This window comes from Coniophora puteana (genome assembly GCF_000271625.1).
Source record: "Coniophora puteana RWD-64-598 SS2 unplaced genomic scaffold CONPUscaffold_7, whole genome shotgun sequence".
Classification (NCBI taxonomy): Eukaryota; Fungi; Basidiomycota; class Agaricomycetes; order Boletales; family Coniophoraceae; genus Coniophora; species Coniophora puteana.
Window position 1 is genome coordinate 1,071,305 of NW_006913059.1, and position 18,276 is coordinate 1,089,580.

General features: G+C 56.6%; 8 protein-coding genes across 8 annotated transcripts; 4 read left to right on the forward strand and 4 right to left on the reverse strand.

Annotated features, from left to right (window-relative positions):
• Positions 1-143: 143 nt before the first annotated feature.
• Positions 144-482, forward strand: CONPUDRAFT_154504 (uncharacterized protein; the record flags this gene model as incomplete). The annotated part of the gene is made up of 1 exon (XM_007771229.1): positions 144-482. One exon carries the CDS (start codon positions 144-146, stop codon positions 480-482), a length of 339 nt encoding a protein of 112 aa, XP_007769419.1.
• A 934-nt stretch (positions 483-1,416) lies between these two features.
• CONPUDRAFT_144547 (NAD(P)-binding protein) lies at positions 1,417-3,310 on the reverse strand. The gene is made up of 7 exons (XM_007771230.1): positions 2,963-3,310; positions 2,553-2,896; positions 2,161-2,477; positions 2,038-2,093; positions 1,844-1,977; positions 1,539-1,781; positions 1,417-1,486 (listed from the first exon to the last, which is right to left on the reverse strand). Exons 1-6 carry the CDS (start codon positions 3,247-3,249, stop codon positions 1,600-1,602), a joined length of 1,320 nt encoding a protein of 439 aa, XP_007769420.1. The 5' UTR covers positions 3,250-3,310; the 3' UTR covers positions 1,417-1,486; positions 1,539-1,599.
• Positions 3,311-4,035: 725 nt separating this feature from the next.
• CONPUDRAFT_73591 (uncharacterized protein) lies at positions 4,036-6,690 on the forward strand (the record flags this gene model as incomplete). Its single annotated transcript, XM_007770917.1, has 10 exons — positions 4,036-4,204; positions 4,335-4,537; positions 4,600-5,200; positions 5,236-5,255; positions 5,387-5,719; positions 5,777-5,865; positions 5,920-6,056; positions 6,121-6,254; positions 6,321-6,335; positions 6,406-6,690. 10 exons carry the CDS (start codon positions 4,036-4,038, stop codon positions 6,688-6,690), a joined length of 1,986 nt encoding a protein of 661 aa, XP_007769107.1.
• A 199-nt stretch (positions 6,691-6,889) lies between these two features.
• Positions 6,890-8,098, reverse strand: CONPUDRAFT_165987 (uncharacterized protein; the record flags this gene model as incomplete). The annotated part of the gene is made up of 6 exons (XM_007771231.1): positions 7,805-8,098; positions 7,615-7,724; positions 7,385-7,552; positions 7,143-7,280; positions 7,031-7,067; positions 6,890-6,961 (listed from the first exon to the last, which is right to left on the reverse strand). The coding sequence occupies exons 1-6, from the start codon at positions 7,850-7,852 to the stop codon at positions 6,890-6,892; spliced, it is 573 nt and encodes a 190-aa protein (XP_007769421.1). The 5' UTR covers positions 7,853-8,098.
• A 162-nt stretch (positions 8,099-8,260) lies between these two features.
• CONPUDRAFT_137666 (uncharacterized protein) lies at positions 8,261-9,422 on the reverse strand (the record flags this gene model as incomplete). The annotated part of the gene is made up of 4 exons (XM_007771232.1): positions 8,261-8,568; positions 8,723-8,847; positions 8,909-8,973; positions 9,036-9,422. 4 exons carry the CDS (start codon positions 9,420-9,422, stop codon positions 8,261-8,263), a joined length of 885 nt encoding a protein of 294 aa, XP_007769422.1.
• A 485-nt stretch (positions 9,423-9,907) lies between these two features.
• On the forward strand, positions 9,908-14,409 carry CONPUDRAFT_57666 (calcium-transporting P; the record flags this gene model as incomplete). Its single annotated transcript, XM_007770872.1, has 15 exons — positions 9,908-10,104; positions 10,168-10,366; positions 10,751-11,003; positions 11,204-11,285; positions 11,365-11,669; positions 11,728-11,801; positions 11,859-12,165; positions 12,239-12,492; positions 12,553-12,850; positions 12,887-13,070; positions 13,125-13,318; positions 13,390-13,527; positions 13,585-13,737; positions 13,835-14,037; positions 14,104-14,409. 15 exons carry the CDS (start codon positions 9,908-9,910, stop codon positions 14,407-14,409), a joined length of 3,147 nt encoding a protein of 1,048 aa, XP_007769062.1.
• Positions 14,410-14,831: 422 nt separating this feature from the next.
• Positions 14,832-15,673, reverse strand: CONPUDRAFT_73594 (uncharacterized protein; the record flags this gene model as incomplete). Its single annotated transcript, XM_007770918.1, has 2 exons — positions 14,832-14,996; positions 15,050-15,673. The coding sequence occupies 2 exons, from the start codon at positions 15,671-15,673 to the stop codon at positions 14,832-14,834; spliced, it is 789 nt and encodes a 262-aa protein (XP_007769108.1).
• A 1,205-nt stretch (positions 15,674-16,878) lies between these two features.
• Positions 16,879-18,273, forward strand: CONPUDRAFT_165991 (uncharacterized protein; the record flags this gene model as incomplete). The annotated part of the gene is made up of 4 exons (XM_007771233.1): positions 16,879-16,984; positions 17,053-17,532; positions 17,610-17,789; positions 17,858-18,273. 4 exons carry the CDS (start codon positions 16,879-16,881, stop codon positions 17,887-17,889), a joined length of 798 nt encoding a protein of 265 aa, XP_007769423.1. The 3' UTR covers positions 17,890-18,273.
• Positions 18,274-18,276: the final 3 nt, after the last annotated feature.

Genomic DNA, 18,276 nt, shown 5'->3' on the forward strand with positions numbered 1-18,276 from the left:
CTTATCTATATATCGCCTTGTTAGTCCTATGGTTGATATACTACTACTCTCTATAGCCTGAACATATAGTGAATCCAATACTAATAAGCGACCTTCACTAGGATTCAAAGTCCGATCACGTCAGTTATATAACCGCAATTTTAATGTCCGCCTACTCGCGTCTTGACTCCCAACTTCAACCATCCACGCTCGCTGTCGCGCTCCATCGCATTCCCTCGCCCTCTCCCCACCCTCCTCCTGGTCCCCTCCTTCGCCCTCTCCTCCTGGTCCCCTCCTTCGCCCTCTCCTCCTGGTCCCCTCCTTCGCCCTCTCCTCCTGGCTCCCTCTCTCGCCCTAGCCCCGCCCTCCTCCTGGCTCCCTCCCTTCGCCCTCGCCCCGCCCTCCTCCTAGCTCCCTCTCTCGCCCTAGCCCCGCCCTCCTCCTGGCTCCCTCCCTTCGTCCTCGCCCCACCCTCTTGGTTCCCTCTCGTCATGGTCCGGTAGGCACGAGTCGCTCCTATATTTAGTTTCTATATCTCCAGTATTAGTTATTTGAATATATGGCTTTGTTATTCACCATCAGTCGTACTGCGCAAGTGAAGAGTGAGAACAATCCACAATACCACTATGAGTGCATTTTAATGAGGCAGGTTCTAACCACTGCGTTCAGATGTTCTCAGGTGCGTTATAATGCAATGGAATGGTCCTTAAGCGTTGGGGCGCATTACCACACATGGCAATGTGTCTAGATCGTTCGGCCGATGCTACTTAGCGTAATTATGCGGTCCGACAATAGGCGGTCGTCAGGACGCGGAACGTGCCGTTTGAATTGCATTATAATGATACAAGGACCATTGAAGTGATCCCGCCCCCCATTATAACGCGTTGCCAACGCCTAGCCCATGGGAATGCGTAATAATGCGTGCGATCGCGCGCGGGATATTTCCGACAAAGCACTGTTTAAGCCAGTGCCCCTATTCTTGGTCCATCCACCCCGTTCCAGGCGAAACGTTCTAAAACTCATGCCGCAGCCAACGGAAGGAACGTGTTTAGACCTTTGTACATGTTTTTTTTTCGGCCCAAGCTGGGCAGGAGGTTGTGGCTTCCCCTCTGGGGTAATGTTGGGATAATGTCAGAAATACGAAGTCTAAGTTGAAAACATGTGCCAAAAGTCATTTATCCTGCCATCTTCTAACAAGGCACCCGATGTCTACAACATCAGCTGTATGTCGGACTGTGTCCTGTCTCTCCGAGTGCTGGTGCGCTGCTAACCAATCCACGTGTGCATGCAGTATATTCGAAACCCCTTGGAATATGTAAAAACATATAAATGTTTCAAACATCACCCGTCAGTATTGGTCAGACACTGGTTTGGACGGGCCGGAATCAGCTTATGGTTTACTTTATGTTTTGGAGAGGAGACTGGGTAAGCGCAATCGGGATCGATAACTTAGAGGTATGGTACAAAGAATGCGCAGATAAAATAATGAACCAAGGGCGCAGTATGCCTACTTTTGCATTAGCATCTCAATGACTCGACATCCCTGACGTGGTACTCACTTTAAGCCCCATTACCGTCTGACCACTATATAATTCCATCTCCAATCCATCATCCACCAGCTCACTGCTTATCGTCCAGTATAATCTCACTCTCGATCTTGAACCTATCGTCGAAGCGCTTCAGCCTCTCGATGAGAACATCTCCAAAAGCGGTCGAGGGCGTGAGCACGCCGCCCTCCCTTGCGCGCGCGGGCAGCGCATCGTGGTCTAGAGCGAGGGCCAGGGCGCACTCTGCGATGAAAACTGGAGGGACGTAAGTCACACCAGAATTCGCGGGGTGAGCAAGGCATGAATAGCGAACGCACCAGAGGAGACGAGGTATCCCGGGTCGCCCTTAGCGGTGAGAGTGCTGCGTACGCTTACGGTGCGTCCGCCCTTGGACGGGTCTGGCGCGGAAGTTGTCACGTTGATCACCTTAAGCTTGCCATTTTGCATTTGCCTATATGTGCATTCTGTCAGCTTTCCGTTCACATGTGTAGTGATGAGAATGTGTACTGACTCGTCAGATGGTCCTTCTCCCGGCTTCGGTGTGAAGAGACGGAAGAGCCACCGCGCCTGCAGACACAATGCGTGTATTCGTCAGTCGCTGACCTCACCATCAGCCCACTATGAATGCACGCACCGCCGCAAAGTTAGTCAACAAGAACGCGCCGACCGCCATGACAGCACTCAGGATCACGCTCGCCGTTGTGCTTGGCAGAGCTATGAATTCTTCGTAGGTGAAATCTGGTCCATAAGGCGTAGCTTCTGCCTGGTCGCGCTGGGCCAGGACCCTCGAGGATGAGCGCGCCTGCTTCGCGAAAAGCTCGCGGAGGCCCCAACTGCGAAGGACGATTTGCCGGTTGACGACGGCCATAAAGTAGTACGGGCCGGATAGGCCTGGGGAGGTCAAGGGAAGGCTATAAAGCATCCGGGGGACGTGTTTCTGTGCACCTCGGACTGAAAGGCAGGATGATTAGTTCAATGACATTGACGGAGGATCCGAAAGGAAGTGATGCAGCAACGGGAACGCACCGGGACTAAGCGAGTAATCCTTCACCGCGTTCCTCATCTCCTCTCTTGGCGTCTCCTCTATGCACGCCAGCAGACTGGCAATCGTTCCCCCGGAAAAGGCACCTCCCGAGATTCTCCACGCGCCGACGGAGCGCCCGAGCCTAGCCTGCGGGCCTGCAAACTCGCGCAGCGTGCGTGCCGCGAGGTGCACGAGGAGGTCAGAGGGGATGGAGTCGAGGCCGCAGCACGGCACGATGGCTGCGTGCGTCTTGGTCGCGCCGAAGTCGTACGCGTCGATGATGCGCCGTACCCATTGGGGCTCGCCAGTGAGGTCGACGTAGTGCGTGCCGTGCTTGACGCAGGCGCTAGTGTACAATGTCAGCGTGGCGTTACAATGGGGAGGGCCGTAAGAGAGGGTGTGAGGAGCGTACCTGACAACTGGTGTCCCCCATCTCCAGTAAGGCCCGACGGTGTTGATCACGACTCTTGCGTTCTTCACTGCTGTCTCAACGTCCTCCGGGTTCGTGACGTCAACGACCGTCGCCTGTGCGCGGCCTTGCAGCTTGCACTCGGCAACGAGCGCGTCGAGCTTCTTCTGGGAGCGACCTGCAACCGCAAGTGTGAATGCGTTGGCCTGTGGGTGAGTAGCGAGGTGCTGAGTGATGAGGCGGCCGGTGAAGCCAGTGGCTCCAAGGACGAGGACGTCAACTCTGGACATAGGCAATTACTGCACGCTTTGGTTCTTTAAGTGGGGAAAGAGGCGAGGAGGAGAAGAAATTGGTGCGCTGCTGCCGAATTCAAGTAGTGGTCAGCTTTCAGAACGCGGGTGTAGCGGTTGCCGGTGTCGTCATCACGCCGACCAGTACGCGTCGGCCTTCAGAGTCACCGGGCCGACGCATGCATTAATTCTCATCGCTTTTTTATCCAACCTTGAACTTGCCTTGTCTTCGACGAACACTACTCGGCGATGACTCTGCCTGCAGCTACACTCGATGATCACTGAAACGGCATCCGTTTCGGTTCAGGTGTTTCTTCTCAAACAGGTGTCGGATATCTTACTTGTCGCCGTAAGCTCTGATCGTTTCTGACACTCATTTCGATTATAGTATCCAGGGCGCAATCTTTGCTTGATCTTTGCAAATGATGCATGCTGCCTCATGTATGATCGCTAGCTTTGCACTGTATCGCTCTCCTTGTCTTCGAAATCTGGACATCCAAACAGCTCTTCGGGCTCTCGTTTCTAGTGCAAGGTACCATATCTGACATGGATGGAGTGCACCGATATCTGACTCGGGGTCAGCGCTGACCATGACCGGTCACGGGTTAAAGACAGCCAGGGAACCTTGAACTTCTTCGACTGCCAGCCGAATCAAGGTTCCATCATCATCAAGACCGTATCCATATGCCAGTGATCTCCAGTATCATCGCTTTCTACTGCATATCACTTAAAGGTTTCAAGCAAGCGAGGGTATGTACAGACTCCACGGTCCTTGAATTCCTTGAGATGCCCTCCCAATCTCTCCTATCCGACAGCACCTTCGATCCACTCTTGAAAGACGACAAATGGCTCGACGCATCAAGTCTCAGTTCGCTGAGCCAAAGCTATAACAAATACACAAAATGGTGCCAGAGAGCGGAGAGTCGACTCGCTTCCTCGCAGGGAGGTGTTCATGGTAAGTCCTGTGCTTTCGGTCGCGTTATTTGGGTACTCTGTCGGTTTATGAGAAAAGTTAACCATACATTCAGGGAGCCTCTTCAGACAACACCGAACTGGCGATGACGACTCTTCAACTCCTTCAACAGGGGTAAACACGAGCATAAGCAGGCCTGGTCTCGCAAACCTGCGTTGGATTTGTTTACTCCTTCATCTCCTGCTGTGCATTCTACACATTGTCCTTCTCCTCATCAACAGATACGAGCTAGAGCACAGCTGGATAGTCACTGTCGTAAACTACAACTCGAGGCTTCCGACTGCACTTAGTGTATCCCTTCAGGCATTTTACACCGTCAGTCTCCTTTGATCATCCTGGATGGGTATCGGTCAACTCAAATAATCTTCCACCCTTAGCTCTATGTGACAGTCCTCATCACGCTTACTCAACGCCTTGGCCTCATCCGTGCGGTTCAATGCCGTCAAACCCTCACTGCACTCGCAGATTCATGCACTGCGTGGTCGGGACTTGGCAGCGCTCTCATTGGTCTCCGGAATAACATCCGTATGCCTGCGGCGCTGCTTTCCACTCTTTTGATCATCGCCTATCTCATATGCGGGTTCGTCCTCCACGTAGTCAGCAGCAGCATCATGGTGATGGTGCCATTTCGATATGCAATCTCCAATGCGACCTATGAGATCCCGATGCAGTTTAGGACCCCATCTATGGTAATCGGCGAGGTAATAGACCCGGAATGGGAGAGATTTCTGGCGTATCCGTATGGTCTTGGGAATCTCACGGGCGAACCTCAGGCGACGCAGGGTCTCAATGGGACGACATTTTATGATACGGCGTTGAAGCAAGACTACGCGGTCGGGATCATATCGGTAAACTCGACAACCATTGGGTTCAAATGTGGACTTTTGCCGAAGACCAACGTATCTTTGAGTGCTCAAAACTCGTCAGGTAAACTGGTTTGGAATGGTGTTGTCGCTTCAGACTCATTGGTCATTCCATGTGAGTCTTTATAGTTCTCGGATCTCGCGGAGCAGGTGAATTGATTGTTCTCCCTGTGAGTACAGGGGTAGACCAAGTGGCGTTCAGCCCACAGATGACGGGACTGATCAATGACTCCCGAGTTCGTTCGCTCGCCTCGCTTCTGAGACGTTACCCCTGACTTTCTCCGACTAAACAACCGCTCAGATTGATGTTATATACATGCTCACTACCCCACTTACTTCCTCGGTATCCCTCAGCAATATGTATGGTATACCTATTGGCTGGACGTACCCTGAAGCAATCTCCTCCGATATTTCTCGAAGCGGGTACGCAACCAACACTACCATGCTCGCGTTCTTTGCGGGGTGCAGGATGACAGCTACTCCAGGTTCTATCAACGTCGACTTGCAGACAAATGAGCCACGTAGCTGTCTGCCTAAAGCTAACAATGACGAGCATAGGACTTGGGATGGTTTATCAGGCGAGAATTTCACCGAGCTCCAGACACGAGACATGTCATCACCCGGGCATCATATGGTAAGCAACCCTTTCCTCTGTACTTGTTGGTCATAGACTTTAATTCAACACTGCCAGCTTTCCACGGCCTTGGGTAATGGGCCATTGGAAAATGCCACTCTCTTAGACAGACAGGGCCAAAACTACACGCTGTCTGTTGCTGATTAGTATGCTTGTCATGTCTAGTTCTTCCTCGCCAATGTTGACAAGTTTTGTTCCAGTTGGTTGAATCGCCAACTCGGGACCGGTGTAGAACGTTCTCCTACAAACTCGGCTTCAAACAGTGCAGATGTCTCCCTCGCTTTAGCAAAGTTCGAAAATGCACTGGCGAGAGTTGCGGCGGTAATCATGTGGACAGGTGCGTGCGGTAAATGATTGATGGAAATACTGGAAGGTATCTCAAACACTACATTACTATCTAGCAAGCTCTAGCACGATTGAAGAATCCGGATTAAGTGAACCCTCGCCCAAGGGGCCCCCATATGAACCTCCAGAGGACCAAGGACTGCCAGGCGTGGCGGAAGTCACAACGATCGCCCAGGTCTCGAGACTCAACGTTCGTTACCTTGTATAATTTCCACAATGCTGAGAAACCTAACACCTCTACTTGGCTGCTCATTAGATCAATACCACTCCGGTTTGTCGTTATCGAATGTCTCGTCGTATAATGCTAACCGTTTATTTGTGCTAACCGTTCACTGTACTAGCTCTACTTTGCATTGACCGCTTCTTTGATCATGTTTTTCCTCGCCATGCACCTCGTGGGTCTCCGGCGGCAGGAAAATGCGGTCATTCCAAGCGTGGGCATCCTTGAAGTAGTATGGCTAGCAGAACGGGACACTCAGATACGAACGAGGATTGCGGATGTGGAGGAGCCCACTTCTCGCAATCTGAGAAAGGCGGGAATGCGCAGGCTTCATTTGGCAGGAGAGCTGGAAGAGAAATGTGGAGAGGAAGAGGTGAAGGAGTTTGATATTTCCGAGTACTTATAACAGTCGAATGAGCCATGTTATATCATGTCGCTCTTGCAATCCGTCTGAAACATGGTAAAAAAGTCTCTGTCCCATACACAGCTTTAGTCTTTATAGGCCCAGAGACACCTTGACTCGTAATAAACTAGTACTAGACCAGCCATTGCGTCAGGGCGGTGTCCTCCTTGGATATCATCATACATCGCTTCACGTAACCAGTCTACTCTCGTCGAACGAGTGCCACAAGACCGAGAACGCCCAGCAACGCATACTTGAGCTGAGGAAAATTGTTCTGCAAACATATCAAAACTCAGCCCCGAATATAACACGCAGCGAGGCTTCGAGGACAGAACATGCTCACCAAGGCAACGGTGACATATCCAACGTACGGCAAAAATCTAGAAAAAGATTCAATCCCCAGCTCGCTAGTGGCATAACATGCGATGACGGTGAACCCAAACGCAACAACTCACCCTCTGACCTTGCCCACAATATGTTTGCGCTCCAACCACTCGAGCCCGTCATAAAGCGCAACATCGTCTGCGGAATTATCGTCGCCTTTGGTCAGCAGGAGCTGCGAGTCCACAGGAGTTGTTGACGCCCGGGGATCGCTGCAAAGTTCGGTATCAAGGATCAGAATATTTGTTAGTATATGAGTCAACTCAGCGCATGCGCCTGTTTTGCCACACGTGCACGGAGACTGTTATGTGCGCACCTTAGAGCACTTTGCGGGAGATCGTGCGTCTCGATCACCCGATGCACGATCGGAATGTCAAACCCAGGAATACTATACACGACAATGTCGCCGGTGCTATACCGCAGGCCGTCCGGGTTCGTCAGGAAGAGCACGTCGCCGCGGTGGAACGCGGGTTCCATCGACCCCCTTGAAGTAAAACCCTAGTAGTAAACCCCACATATCGATGAGGAGGAAAGGGCTCGACCCACGTGAGAACGACGACGATAGGCTCCTTCGTGTTGAGCACGACGCGCAGGCCCGTGTATATCACTAGAACGGAGGTGATGGCGGACGCGAAGGCCAGCGCCTGGAGGAGGATCTACAGCACAAATTCCCCGAAGTCAGTGTTATACATCTAGTGTAGATGTATAGCTGATAAAATCGTGACGGAGCACGCACGTGTCGAACGCCACGCTTGCGCAGCGCCTTCAGCTCGTCGGAGAACATATCGCGTGGGATGGCGCTAGCGAAACGCGACAGATACTAGTAGATGAGCCTTTAGATTACCTTTAGACGAACCCGCGTACGCGCCCTTTTATAAACTCGTGATAAGGCGAAGGAGACGCGTCGACGACACGTATGACACGTGTCGGACGTCCTCCCGCCGTTCTCGGTGGACAGGTTGGACCCGGACTCGGAATGGGTAGGATGCGAAGTTATGCACGTCTTCGGGATCCTCAGCGCGTATCGCGGATCAGTGGTTTTGCTCCTCTTTAAGTGACTCGAGTCTCGAGACGATGAACTTCTGAACTGAGCAGATCCAATCTTCCGGCCTGCCTCACCACGAACCCCGCGACTCACAACTCCATGCAATTCAAAACAAAAAGCAAAACCAACAAAACACAAAAACACACCCTACACCTCATCAAACTTCGTCCCATCCATCCGAACACCCATACTCTGCCCCACCTCCATCCCCATCCTTTTCATCTTCGCCGCCTGCACGCGCTCGTGCTGCACGCGCCTGAGCTCCAGCAGCTGCTCCTTGCTCAGGTAGCTCTCGTGCTCGACCGCCGCGCGCCTGTGCGCCGCGCCGTGCGCGCGCAGGTCCGCGGCGGGGTCGTACCCGTCGTCCGCGGGCGGGAGGGTCTCGCCCGCGCGGAGGGAGGCCATGCGCGTTTCGTAGGCGTCCATGTTGTAGTATTTTTCGTGGGGGAGGGTGGCTGGTGGGGGTGTGAGTATGCGTGTGAGTATGTGTATGTGTATGTGTGTATGTGTAAGAGTAGGAGGCGCGTTAAATTGTTTGGGGGTTGGAATGGGCCATGAGAAGGAAAGGAAAGGCGAAGGAAAAGGAAGGAGAAAGGAGGAAAGACGCACCGGTATTGAAGTCCTCGACGAAGACGGCAAAGTCCTTGCGCTCCTGGTCTTTCGAGATCGTCTCGGGGTTGACCTTGCGCTCCTCGAGGAGCCAGGTGCGGAACTCGTGCGATTTGTTGTAGAAGCTACACGCATATAAATGTCAGTCACACTATCCACGAAGGACGGCCGATTCGAAAGACGCACTCGGACTCGCTGATAACGCCGTACTTGCCCCAGTGCGAGCTCGCGGCTGCGCTCTTTTTCTTTTTCTATAGAGGACGGGTGCGTTACACGATGAGCGCGAGGCGATATGGTAGATCGACGAACGCACTTTCTTGTCTTTCTTCTCCCTCTTTTTCTCTTTGCGCTCCTTCTTCTTCTCCTTCCTCCGTTTCCTGCGCTCAGACCCGTCCTCGCTCGACGAAGAGCTCGACGAAGACGTAGACCGAGAGCGTTTACGGCGGTGATGCCGGTGCCGCTCCCTCGACCGCTCACGAGAGTGCGACCGGCGCCGAGAATGAGAGTGCGGCCGTCCTCTAGGGCTCCGCGAGCGCGAGCGTCTCCGTGCGCTGCTGCGTGGGGAGGCCTCGCGCGAACGAGAGCGTGAGCGACGCTTGTGGTGGTCTCTGTCCTTGTCGCGCGCCCTGTAGTCGTCTCTGCGGGCCTCGCGCGATCTACTGCGCCTTCTGGAGGACTCGCCTCTAGTTGAATCTGGCATGATTATAGGTGAAGGTGGATGACGAAAGGGGGCGAGGTGTTTGGTTCGGTGGCTGTGCGCAAACAAGACGTGTCCTTTCCAGGGACTGATTTAGCGCTTTATTATGAAGTAATTATTATTGAAGCAAAGTCTAGCCGTTCCACATTCCCTCTTCGTGCTCTCACCCACCCGGACCCGGAGTCTAAGAGCGGAGACGTGATCTTCCAGAAACGCAGCGCACCGCATCAATCACTTGTCACGCACTCGAGACGACGGCTGGGATTCGTTCGATACGGTGACAAGACAGGGACAGGATGTCCAAGTCTCGGCGTACGGTCTCCTCCTCCTCAAACAACTCCTCCCACTTTGGCCCTCTCCCATCCTACAAGCGTGCTTCCCTCCTCCCAAACCAGGGCTTCCCTTCTATCTCCGAGTCCCGCAGCACGCCTAATAGCAACAACAACCTCGACGTCACCTCCTCCACCACGTCTGCGCACCGGATCCCCATGCAGGCCCACTATGCACCGTCCCGTCCAGCGTCCCCTCCCGCGTCGTCCTACTTCGGGCAGATACCGTCGCGCGAGGGCACACCGCAGCCACCACCAGGCGTAGAAGAGCACTTTGCATACAGCACACAGCTGCGGCGGCACACGCACGACTTTTCGACCCGCCACGGACACGGGCACTCGCAGGGATCGCTCGGGTCGCTGAGCCAACTGCCGGGGAACATCGTGAACGGGAACATACCCCTCTCTGAGCTGGCGAGGGATGCGACGGAGGGGGCGGAGGCGCTGTGGCACAAGGCGGTGCACACGATTACGGGGGCGGGCGGGGTGCACGAGGAGGACGTGGAGATGCGGTATGCGCCGGTGCGGAGTCGGAGTCGGAGCCCGACGAGGGGGGCAGACGGGGACAAGGAGAGGCGGGACACGGCGTCTGCTCGATATGCGCACTGCAGCGTCGAGGTGAGTTTCCCCGCGTTGATATTCTCCTTTCCCTGTCCATCGTGTCCTTTTGTCTGTCGTGTTTTGCTCGCTGTGTCTGGGCGTGTGCAGGGCGTGCGGCTCTGGGTCTTAGGGCGGGTTGCGATGTCTTGGCTTTCTACGTAGAACGTCGCAGGTGGCAGCTTTCTAGAAATCTCAAAAGCTCCTGATCCCATCGACCCGCTCCCTCGGTCCCTCTTCTCCAAAAATAGCCCCTCCCCCGAGCACGCTTCTCCCGCTCCTCCGCACCGGGGCCCGGGGTCTCGACTGTCTTCTTTGCGCTAGCAAAAAGCCTAATTCTCCATCATCGTCCTTTTATTTTTATTGTCTAATCCGATAACTGCCATGGTACTCACAAATACATAGGACACCCTCGCACACTTCCAAACATCTCTAACCAACGGCCTCTCGTCATCGTCAGTCCGTGCGCTGCAGGACGTCCATGGCTACAACGAGTTCAGCGTATCCGCCCCTGAACCTGTTCTCCTCAAGTTTGCAAAAACGATATACGAAAGCCCGCTGATTCTGCTCTTATGCGGTAGTGCGGCTCTCAGCGCTGTCATGGGCAACGTCGATGACGCTGTCAGCATTACTGTTGCAGTCTTGATTGTTCTTACTGGTCAGTCATCTTTGTCAATGTCGGTTTCTTGGAGGATAGTGGATGCTCCGTCTTCCTCGGAGTGAGACTCCGCAAGCAGCACCCCGCACTTCACCCTAAACCCATGTGGTGTGGTCCGCCATCGCGTGGCTTCCCATGTATTTTTGCCTGTCGACATGATCAAATCTCAATGTCCTAATCTCCCTTATTTCCTTTGTCAGTCGGCTTCATCCAAGAACAGCGCTCCGAAAAGTCCCTCGAGGCGCTCAACAAGCTCGTCCCGCACCACTGCCACGTCATCCGGTGCGCTCCTTCCCCCTCACCTCTCCGTCCGCGTAGCATATCAGCTTACCCGTCCGTGCGTTTGCGTTGGCGCTGGCAGCGACGGCCGCTCGCTGCACGTGCTCGCGAACGAGCTCGTCCCCGGCGACGTCGTCACGCTCACGACGGGCGACCGTGTGCCCGCCGACGTGCGTCTCGCGTCCGCGGTCGACCTCGAGATCGACGAGAGCAGTCTCACGGGCGAGACGCGCGCGCGGCGCAAGGACCCTGCGACGTGCGAATTCGATTATGATGATGGATCGCGGTCGCCTGGCAATGCCGGTGGGGGCGGGGGCAGCGGGCAGCAGCCTGTTGCGCTTGCTGAAAGGAGCTGTGTGGCGTATATGGGTACACTTGTGAGGAATGGTGAGTTAGGTTTATGCGATGGGAGAGTGATAAGGTGTGCTGATGGCTGTGTGTGTAGGACGAGGCGTTGGGGTTGTTATTGCGACGGGCACGCAAACCGAGTTCGGGGTCATCTTCACGATGATGCAGGACGTACGTTCCCCTCTGCCGCATCTCTCACTACATCGTAACCTTAAACGGCCTGCGTAGGTCGAGGAAAAGCGCACACCACTGCAGCTGAGCATGGACGAGCTCGCGAAGAAGCTCTCGATCCTCTCGTTCGGAATCATCGGCCTCATCTGCGTCGTTGGCGTGTGGCAGCAGCGTCCGTGGCTCGACATGTTCACCATCGGCGTCTCGCTCGCCGTTGCGGCGATCCCGGAGGGTCTGCCGATTGTGACGACGGTGACGCTCGCGCTCGGCGTGCTGCGGATGTCGAAGCGCAAGGCGATCGTGAAGAAGCTGCATTCGGTCGAGGCGCTGGGGTCGGTGTCGGTTATTTGCTCGGATAAGACGGGTGGGTGTTCTTTCGCCTGACTCTTGTTCTGAGAGTCCTTTTCTCAAGAGGAGTGCTGATTACTGGCTGGTAGGCACGCTGACGAAGAACGAGCAGACGGTCACGGAGATCTACGTCGTGGACGACACGGTGCACCTGGACACGGCGAACACGCCAGTGCCGTCGGAGAAGCAGCTCACGCCCGCGGTGCGCAAGGCGCTCGAGGTCGGCGCGCTGTGCAACAACGCGTCGGCGGTCAAGAACGAACATGGCGCTTTCGTGGGTCAGAGCACGGACGTCGCGCTCGTCAACGTCCTCTCGCACTTTAACATGCCCGATCCGCGCCAGGTGCGTTCCGTCCCTCTCTCCTCCACCCCAGCGCCACGCTAACCCCACGCGCACACGCAGACGTTCACCCGCCTCTCGGAGCGCCCGTTCAACTCGGAGCAGAAATACATGGCCGTCTCGGGCATCCACTCGTACTCCGCGGCGCTGTACAGCGGCGCGCCGCGCGAGATGTATTACTTGAAGGGCGCGCTCGACGCCGTTCTCGCGCGGTGCACGGCGTACTACGTCGCGGACGGGGCCACGCCCGCGCTCGACAGCGCGACCGCCGCGCGCATCGTGGGCGAGGCGACCGCTACGGCGTCGCGCGGGCTGCGGATTATCGGGCTGGCGTACGGATACGGGAGCGTCGAGAGCGCGGGTCCGGATTCTGCGCCCGGCGCCGGGAACGAGGAAGACGCGGAGAAGAGCAGTCTCGTGTTTGTGGGGTTCCAGGCGATGCTCGATCCGCCGCGGCGCGGTGTTGCGGATGCGATTGGGCTGTTGCAGAGCGGCGGGGTGCAGGTGGTGATGATCACGGGGGACGCGGAGCATACTGCGCTGGCGATTGCGCAGAAGCTTGGGTTGCGCGTGGGCGCGTCGTATCATGCGCACGGACACGGACACGGACACGGACAGGGCCAGGGGTTCGGGAGCCAGGGTGGGCGGGCGGGCGGGGGCAATCCGGCGTGTCTGACGGGCAAGGAGATCGACGGGATGACGCAGGCGCAGCTTGTCGAGCGCGTGGGCGGGGTCAGCGTGTTTGCGCGGACGACGCCGAGGCATAAGATGGCGATTGTGGAGGCGTTCCAGCGGCGCGGGGCGATTGTCGCGATGACTGGCGATGGAGGTGCGTTGCAGTCGCGATTATCATCATCTTCAAATGGGATAGGGACTGACCTGGCGACGTGTTGGCGGTAGTGAACGACGCGCCCGCGCTCAAGATGGCGGACATTGGCGTGTCGATGGGCAAGAGCGGGACGGACGTGGCGAAGGAGGCGGCGGACGTTATTCTCGTGGACGACAACTTCAGCACGATCCTGCCTGCCGTCGAGGAGGGTGCGTTTCCTTCCGTCCCCCTTCGGCGCGGCCGCTGATGCTTGTGATGTGCCCCAGGCAAATCGATATTCCACAACATCCAGAACTTCCTCTCCTTCCAGCTGAGCACCGCCGCGGCCGCGCTCGTGCTCATCTCGCTCAGCACGCTGTTCGGGTACAGCAACCCGCTGAACGCGATGCAGATCCTGTTCATCAACATCCTCATGGACGGTATGTCATCTCCCCCTCCCTCCTCCTTTCACACGAGCACGCACTCATCTTGACCCCTGCTGCCCCCGCTGCTGCCCCCGCCGCGTCGACCTCGCAGGCCCCCCGAGCCAGTCGCTCGGCGTCGACCCGGTGGACCCAGCAGTGATGCGCCGCCCGCCGCGGAAGAAGAACGAGCCGATCATCACGCAGCGGCTTCTGTACCGCGTGCTGTTCTCCGCGACGACGATCGTGCTCGGCACGCTGTTCGTGTACACCGTCGCGCTCGGTGACGACCTCGTCTCGCGGCGCGAGCAGACCATGGTGCGCCCGCGTTCCTCACTCACCACAAGCACCTATACTGAATTCATCAATCCATCTTTGCCACAGACATTCACATGCTTCGTCTTCCTCGACCTCGTCTCCGCCGTGCAGAACCGCGGCCTCGGCTGCGGGCTCACGCAGAACAAGATGCTCGTGACGACCGTGTCCGTCTCGCTCGTGACGCAGCTCGCGCTCGTGTACGTGCCGTTCATGCAGGCCGTGTTCCAGACTGAGGCGCTCGGCGCGCGGGACCTGACCACGCTCGCGCTCCTCGCGCTCACGAGCTTCGCGCTGCACGAGGGCCGGCGGCACTATGAGCGCGGGGCGAACGATAAGGCCGGGTATGGGAGTGCGGTGGAGGAGATGGCGTGAGCGGGGCTTGATGGGCTGAGGATGGCGCTGGGCGCGTTGCATCTAGATTTTGGGAGAAGGGATGGTTTAGAGGTTCGGGAGGACACTAACTTATTATGCGCGGAGAGTGAGGGGCAGCCAGCCACCGCGAACAAAAGTGGGGAAAATCGCATTTTTATACATACAATATTATAACTTTGTACATGACGCATCGCGACGCATCTGCATAGGAAATTGACTTAATGCATGGGCTGACGTTTATTCTACTCGTACATATACATGACTCGGGCAGCCATATGCTCAGCCAATCCCTGGTGCGCGTGGTGTGTAGTGCGATGCGGTAAGTGTACAAAGGGGTGACAGCGAAAACGTGAAAAAGGGTGGCACTGGAAGACGGGGTTAACGGAAGAAAGGAAGGAAGGATGCAGCCAGATTAGGTTGGATTAGGCACCCGCGTCTCGGTTGAGGCACGACGCGTCGCGGACACCGACGGCGCGAGGGGCGAACGCGGGCGGGATGACCATCCACGCGGGCGCACCGGGTGTGATCGCCGCCGGGCCTGCGCCGGTCGCGACACGGCTCTGGGCGTAGCACTCGTGGCGGAGTTCCTGGTGGGTGACTTGTCAGATAACACGCTCAAAGGTTGTAGAGATAAGCGTACCTCGAAGCTCCACGAGCCGGGCCCGGGGGTCGCGGTGATGCTCTGGAAGAGGTGGACGGTGCTGTCGCTCTCCGCAGCAGCTGGGCGAGGATCCGGATTGACAGGCCCGCTGGCACGGCTGTTGGCCCGCTGTCTACGGCGAAGGTTGTTGGCGCTGCTGCTGCCGCTGAAGGCCGAGACGTCCTCGTCAGAGTCGGAGTACACAAAGCAGACGGAGTCGCAGTCTGAATCGTCGTCTTCGTCGTTGACGAGCCCGGGCGTGACGGGCGACTCGCACGAGCAGTCGTACTCCTCCGTGCGCGGGTCGTCGATGCGCATGCTGTCATCCGGCTCTCCCTCTCTCGCGTCCTGCTCTACACGCTCTCGCTCTCGCGTTCTTCCAGCGGTGAGGGTTGGAGCGGGGCTTTGGGACTGCGAGGACCTGGCGCGTGCGGGGAGAGGGACGATCTTGCGCGTGGCTGGCCCGTGCGGGCCTCTGCCCGGCTTAACGTCGGGACACATGGGGCGGAGGATGTTCATGAAGGAGAGCGTGTCCGGTGCGTCGACGAAGACCTGCTCGACCTCGACGGAGGTGTAGTAGTGGGAGTACCCGCCTGCCCCGGTGTCGGTGGTGGTGTCCGGCATGGTGGCGTTTACGTTTGACATGAACGGTCTCGGGTAACGTACGATTGACTGAAAAGAAGTTGAAAGGTTGAAGTTGGAAGGCGAGGAAGCAGAAAAGCACGATTATATAGAAGATTTAGAGAGGAGAAAGAGAGCTCGAGGAGCTAGGTATGTTTCGATAAAGGGATTACTGTTCGGGTAGCCTAAACGCTGTTTTCGGCAAGAAGTCAACCCTACGTCTTTCATAAGATTCATTCAGGAACTCACCACATAAGCTGCGCTTGCATTGGGTTAAAAGGTGGTTCAGACAAGGACAAGGGGCAGCGTTCAGATTTCAGAAAGTGTGGTGAGACATGTTGGGTGGAGGTGGACTGGGGTGAACAGGGGAAGCATCAAGGAGACAACAGCACCCGCGGCACACGACCATAGGAGTCGCTGACTCAGCGAAAACTGCTTCCCCCCGAGGTCTCCGTCCGCCCGGCATTCAAATATCCAAACCTTCACGGCCCCTCGGTCCTGCAGCCCGCCTTTTAGCGCCCGCTATTGGTCCCCCCTCCCGTGTGGCGCCCGCTGTACCGTACTGACCAGTGACAAGCGCCAACGGTCTCAAGGACACCTTCAGATGCACTTCCTCAATATAATTGCTCTCTGAATTGATTCAACTGAAGCCCTCGCGACCGATTTGAAGCTTGAAGCTATCTTCAGCCAATGTTACTGGGGACACGGGGGCAGCACAAGGCAGCACCGACCGTCACCTACACGAAAAGCTACTTTTCGGAAGTAAACGACTAGGATGTAATTCCGGATCTGCAGTCCACGTCATGAGAGGCCTCGCCAGACAGATATCACGTCCCAACTCCGGCTATGTAGTAAGTGCTGTGCTGCTCGATAACATCCCGCATGACCACTTAGAAACCTAATGGCTAGGCCACTACCTGACTTATGGACCCCTCTCTTCCACAACCGCACGCCTCCTCTTCCAATTATACAGTCAAGCATCGCGATGACCCTTCCGCTACAGCTCTTTGCTTGGTTACCGCACTCTCCTCGTGCTCCCGGACTTCTATCATGTGCTACATTGGCCTTCCGGGGCTAAACACAGAGGGACAACAGGGGCTTATCCGCTCGCTGTTTCCGCTCAGGTCCCCCTCCAGCTTTTTTGTTTCCGTGTCCGTGTCCGTGTCCGTTCCCTTCATTTTCCACATCCACTCTTTTCGTCGCGAAGCATGGCGCCCACCGATAGCTCGCTGAGCCCCGCACCTACAGCAGCCGTCTCCTACCTTAACAGCCAATCGGGAACAAGCACCGCGGTGAAAATTGTCATCATAATAGGTACACATCCTCCCCTCCCCTTCCCTCACCGCCCTTTGCGCTTCTAACCAAACAAACCGAACCGACAGTCCCAGTAATCATCGTCCTCACGCTCGCCCTCTGCTGCTACAAGGCCTTCCGCCGCTCCCGCGCGCTGCGCCGTCCGCACACCAAAGAACGCCCGTCCTCCGTGCTCAGCACATCGTCCTCCTTCCACTCCGCCTACGACCCAGCTACTACTAGCAGCGCAGGCGCCGGCGCTGGCGTCGGACGCACGCCCTCCAATGCGCAGCTCTTCTCGCCCGTGAACGTCCCTGCAGCCGTGCGCGCCCTCCGTCGTCCCCGGCCCCGGGACCAGGACGGCCAGGATGCACCGCCGCCGTCCGACTCCGCGCGCCCCGAGTCGACAGCGTCGCTCCCGCCTTACGAGCAGTATCCGGCTTCGTACGTACCTTGTTTGCGAGATTCGAAGAGCGGTAGTGCTGCTTTTGCTGCCGCTGCTGTCGCCAATGCCAGCGACCACAGTCACAATCGTGCCGACGCGGCTGGCCCGAGACCGTTGCCCGGAGGTAGGCCACACAGCATCTCTGGCTCGGAGTAATCAGCTGCTGGTCGCGGTGCTTATGCGGGGTATATTGCGTTTCAGTTCCGACGATCCAGGTGGATGACTTCAGCGAGCGCGTCGGCACCGGGTTCGGGGTCGAGGTCGAGGTCGAGGTCGAGGTCGAGCGGGAATTCGAATCTGCCAGTGGCGAGGAGGACCACGATGAGCGGGACGTGAGCTATCCGCCGGGATTGGAGCCCGCGCCACAGTACCCGCCGAGAGGTGAGTGTGAGAGCATGGCGTTCTCGCTGAATTGCGGTGTGCTCAGTGATGCATCTCTTCGGTTTTAGCTGTATTCAACTCGCGTCCGAGGCCCGCTTGACCCTCCAGCCAGCTGCCGATGCCCTACATCTACGGCGTCGGACAGAATGCTGCTCTCTCGGCAGCAGCCCCGCCGAGCTGGCTTCGCACGAGCATATCCATCAAACACACTACCTGACCCTCCGGCTGGAATCCTGCTTCAGATATTTATTCTCGCATGATCTCTCACTGAACCTCGCAAACAGGGCTTCACTTGGACACGTAAATTATTCACCGGGACTCACATCATGTCCGCAGGACGGGACACCACGCTCTCTTCTCTTGTAGCATCCTCATCTCACCTGCATGTGATACCAATACAGTACCACTCCACCGAACATACTTACAGTACAGTATACCTCTATACGCCACAGGCATCCTGCATGTACCTACCCATTTTGACAACATG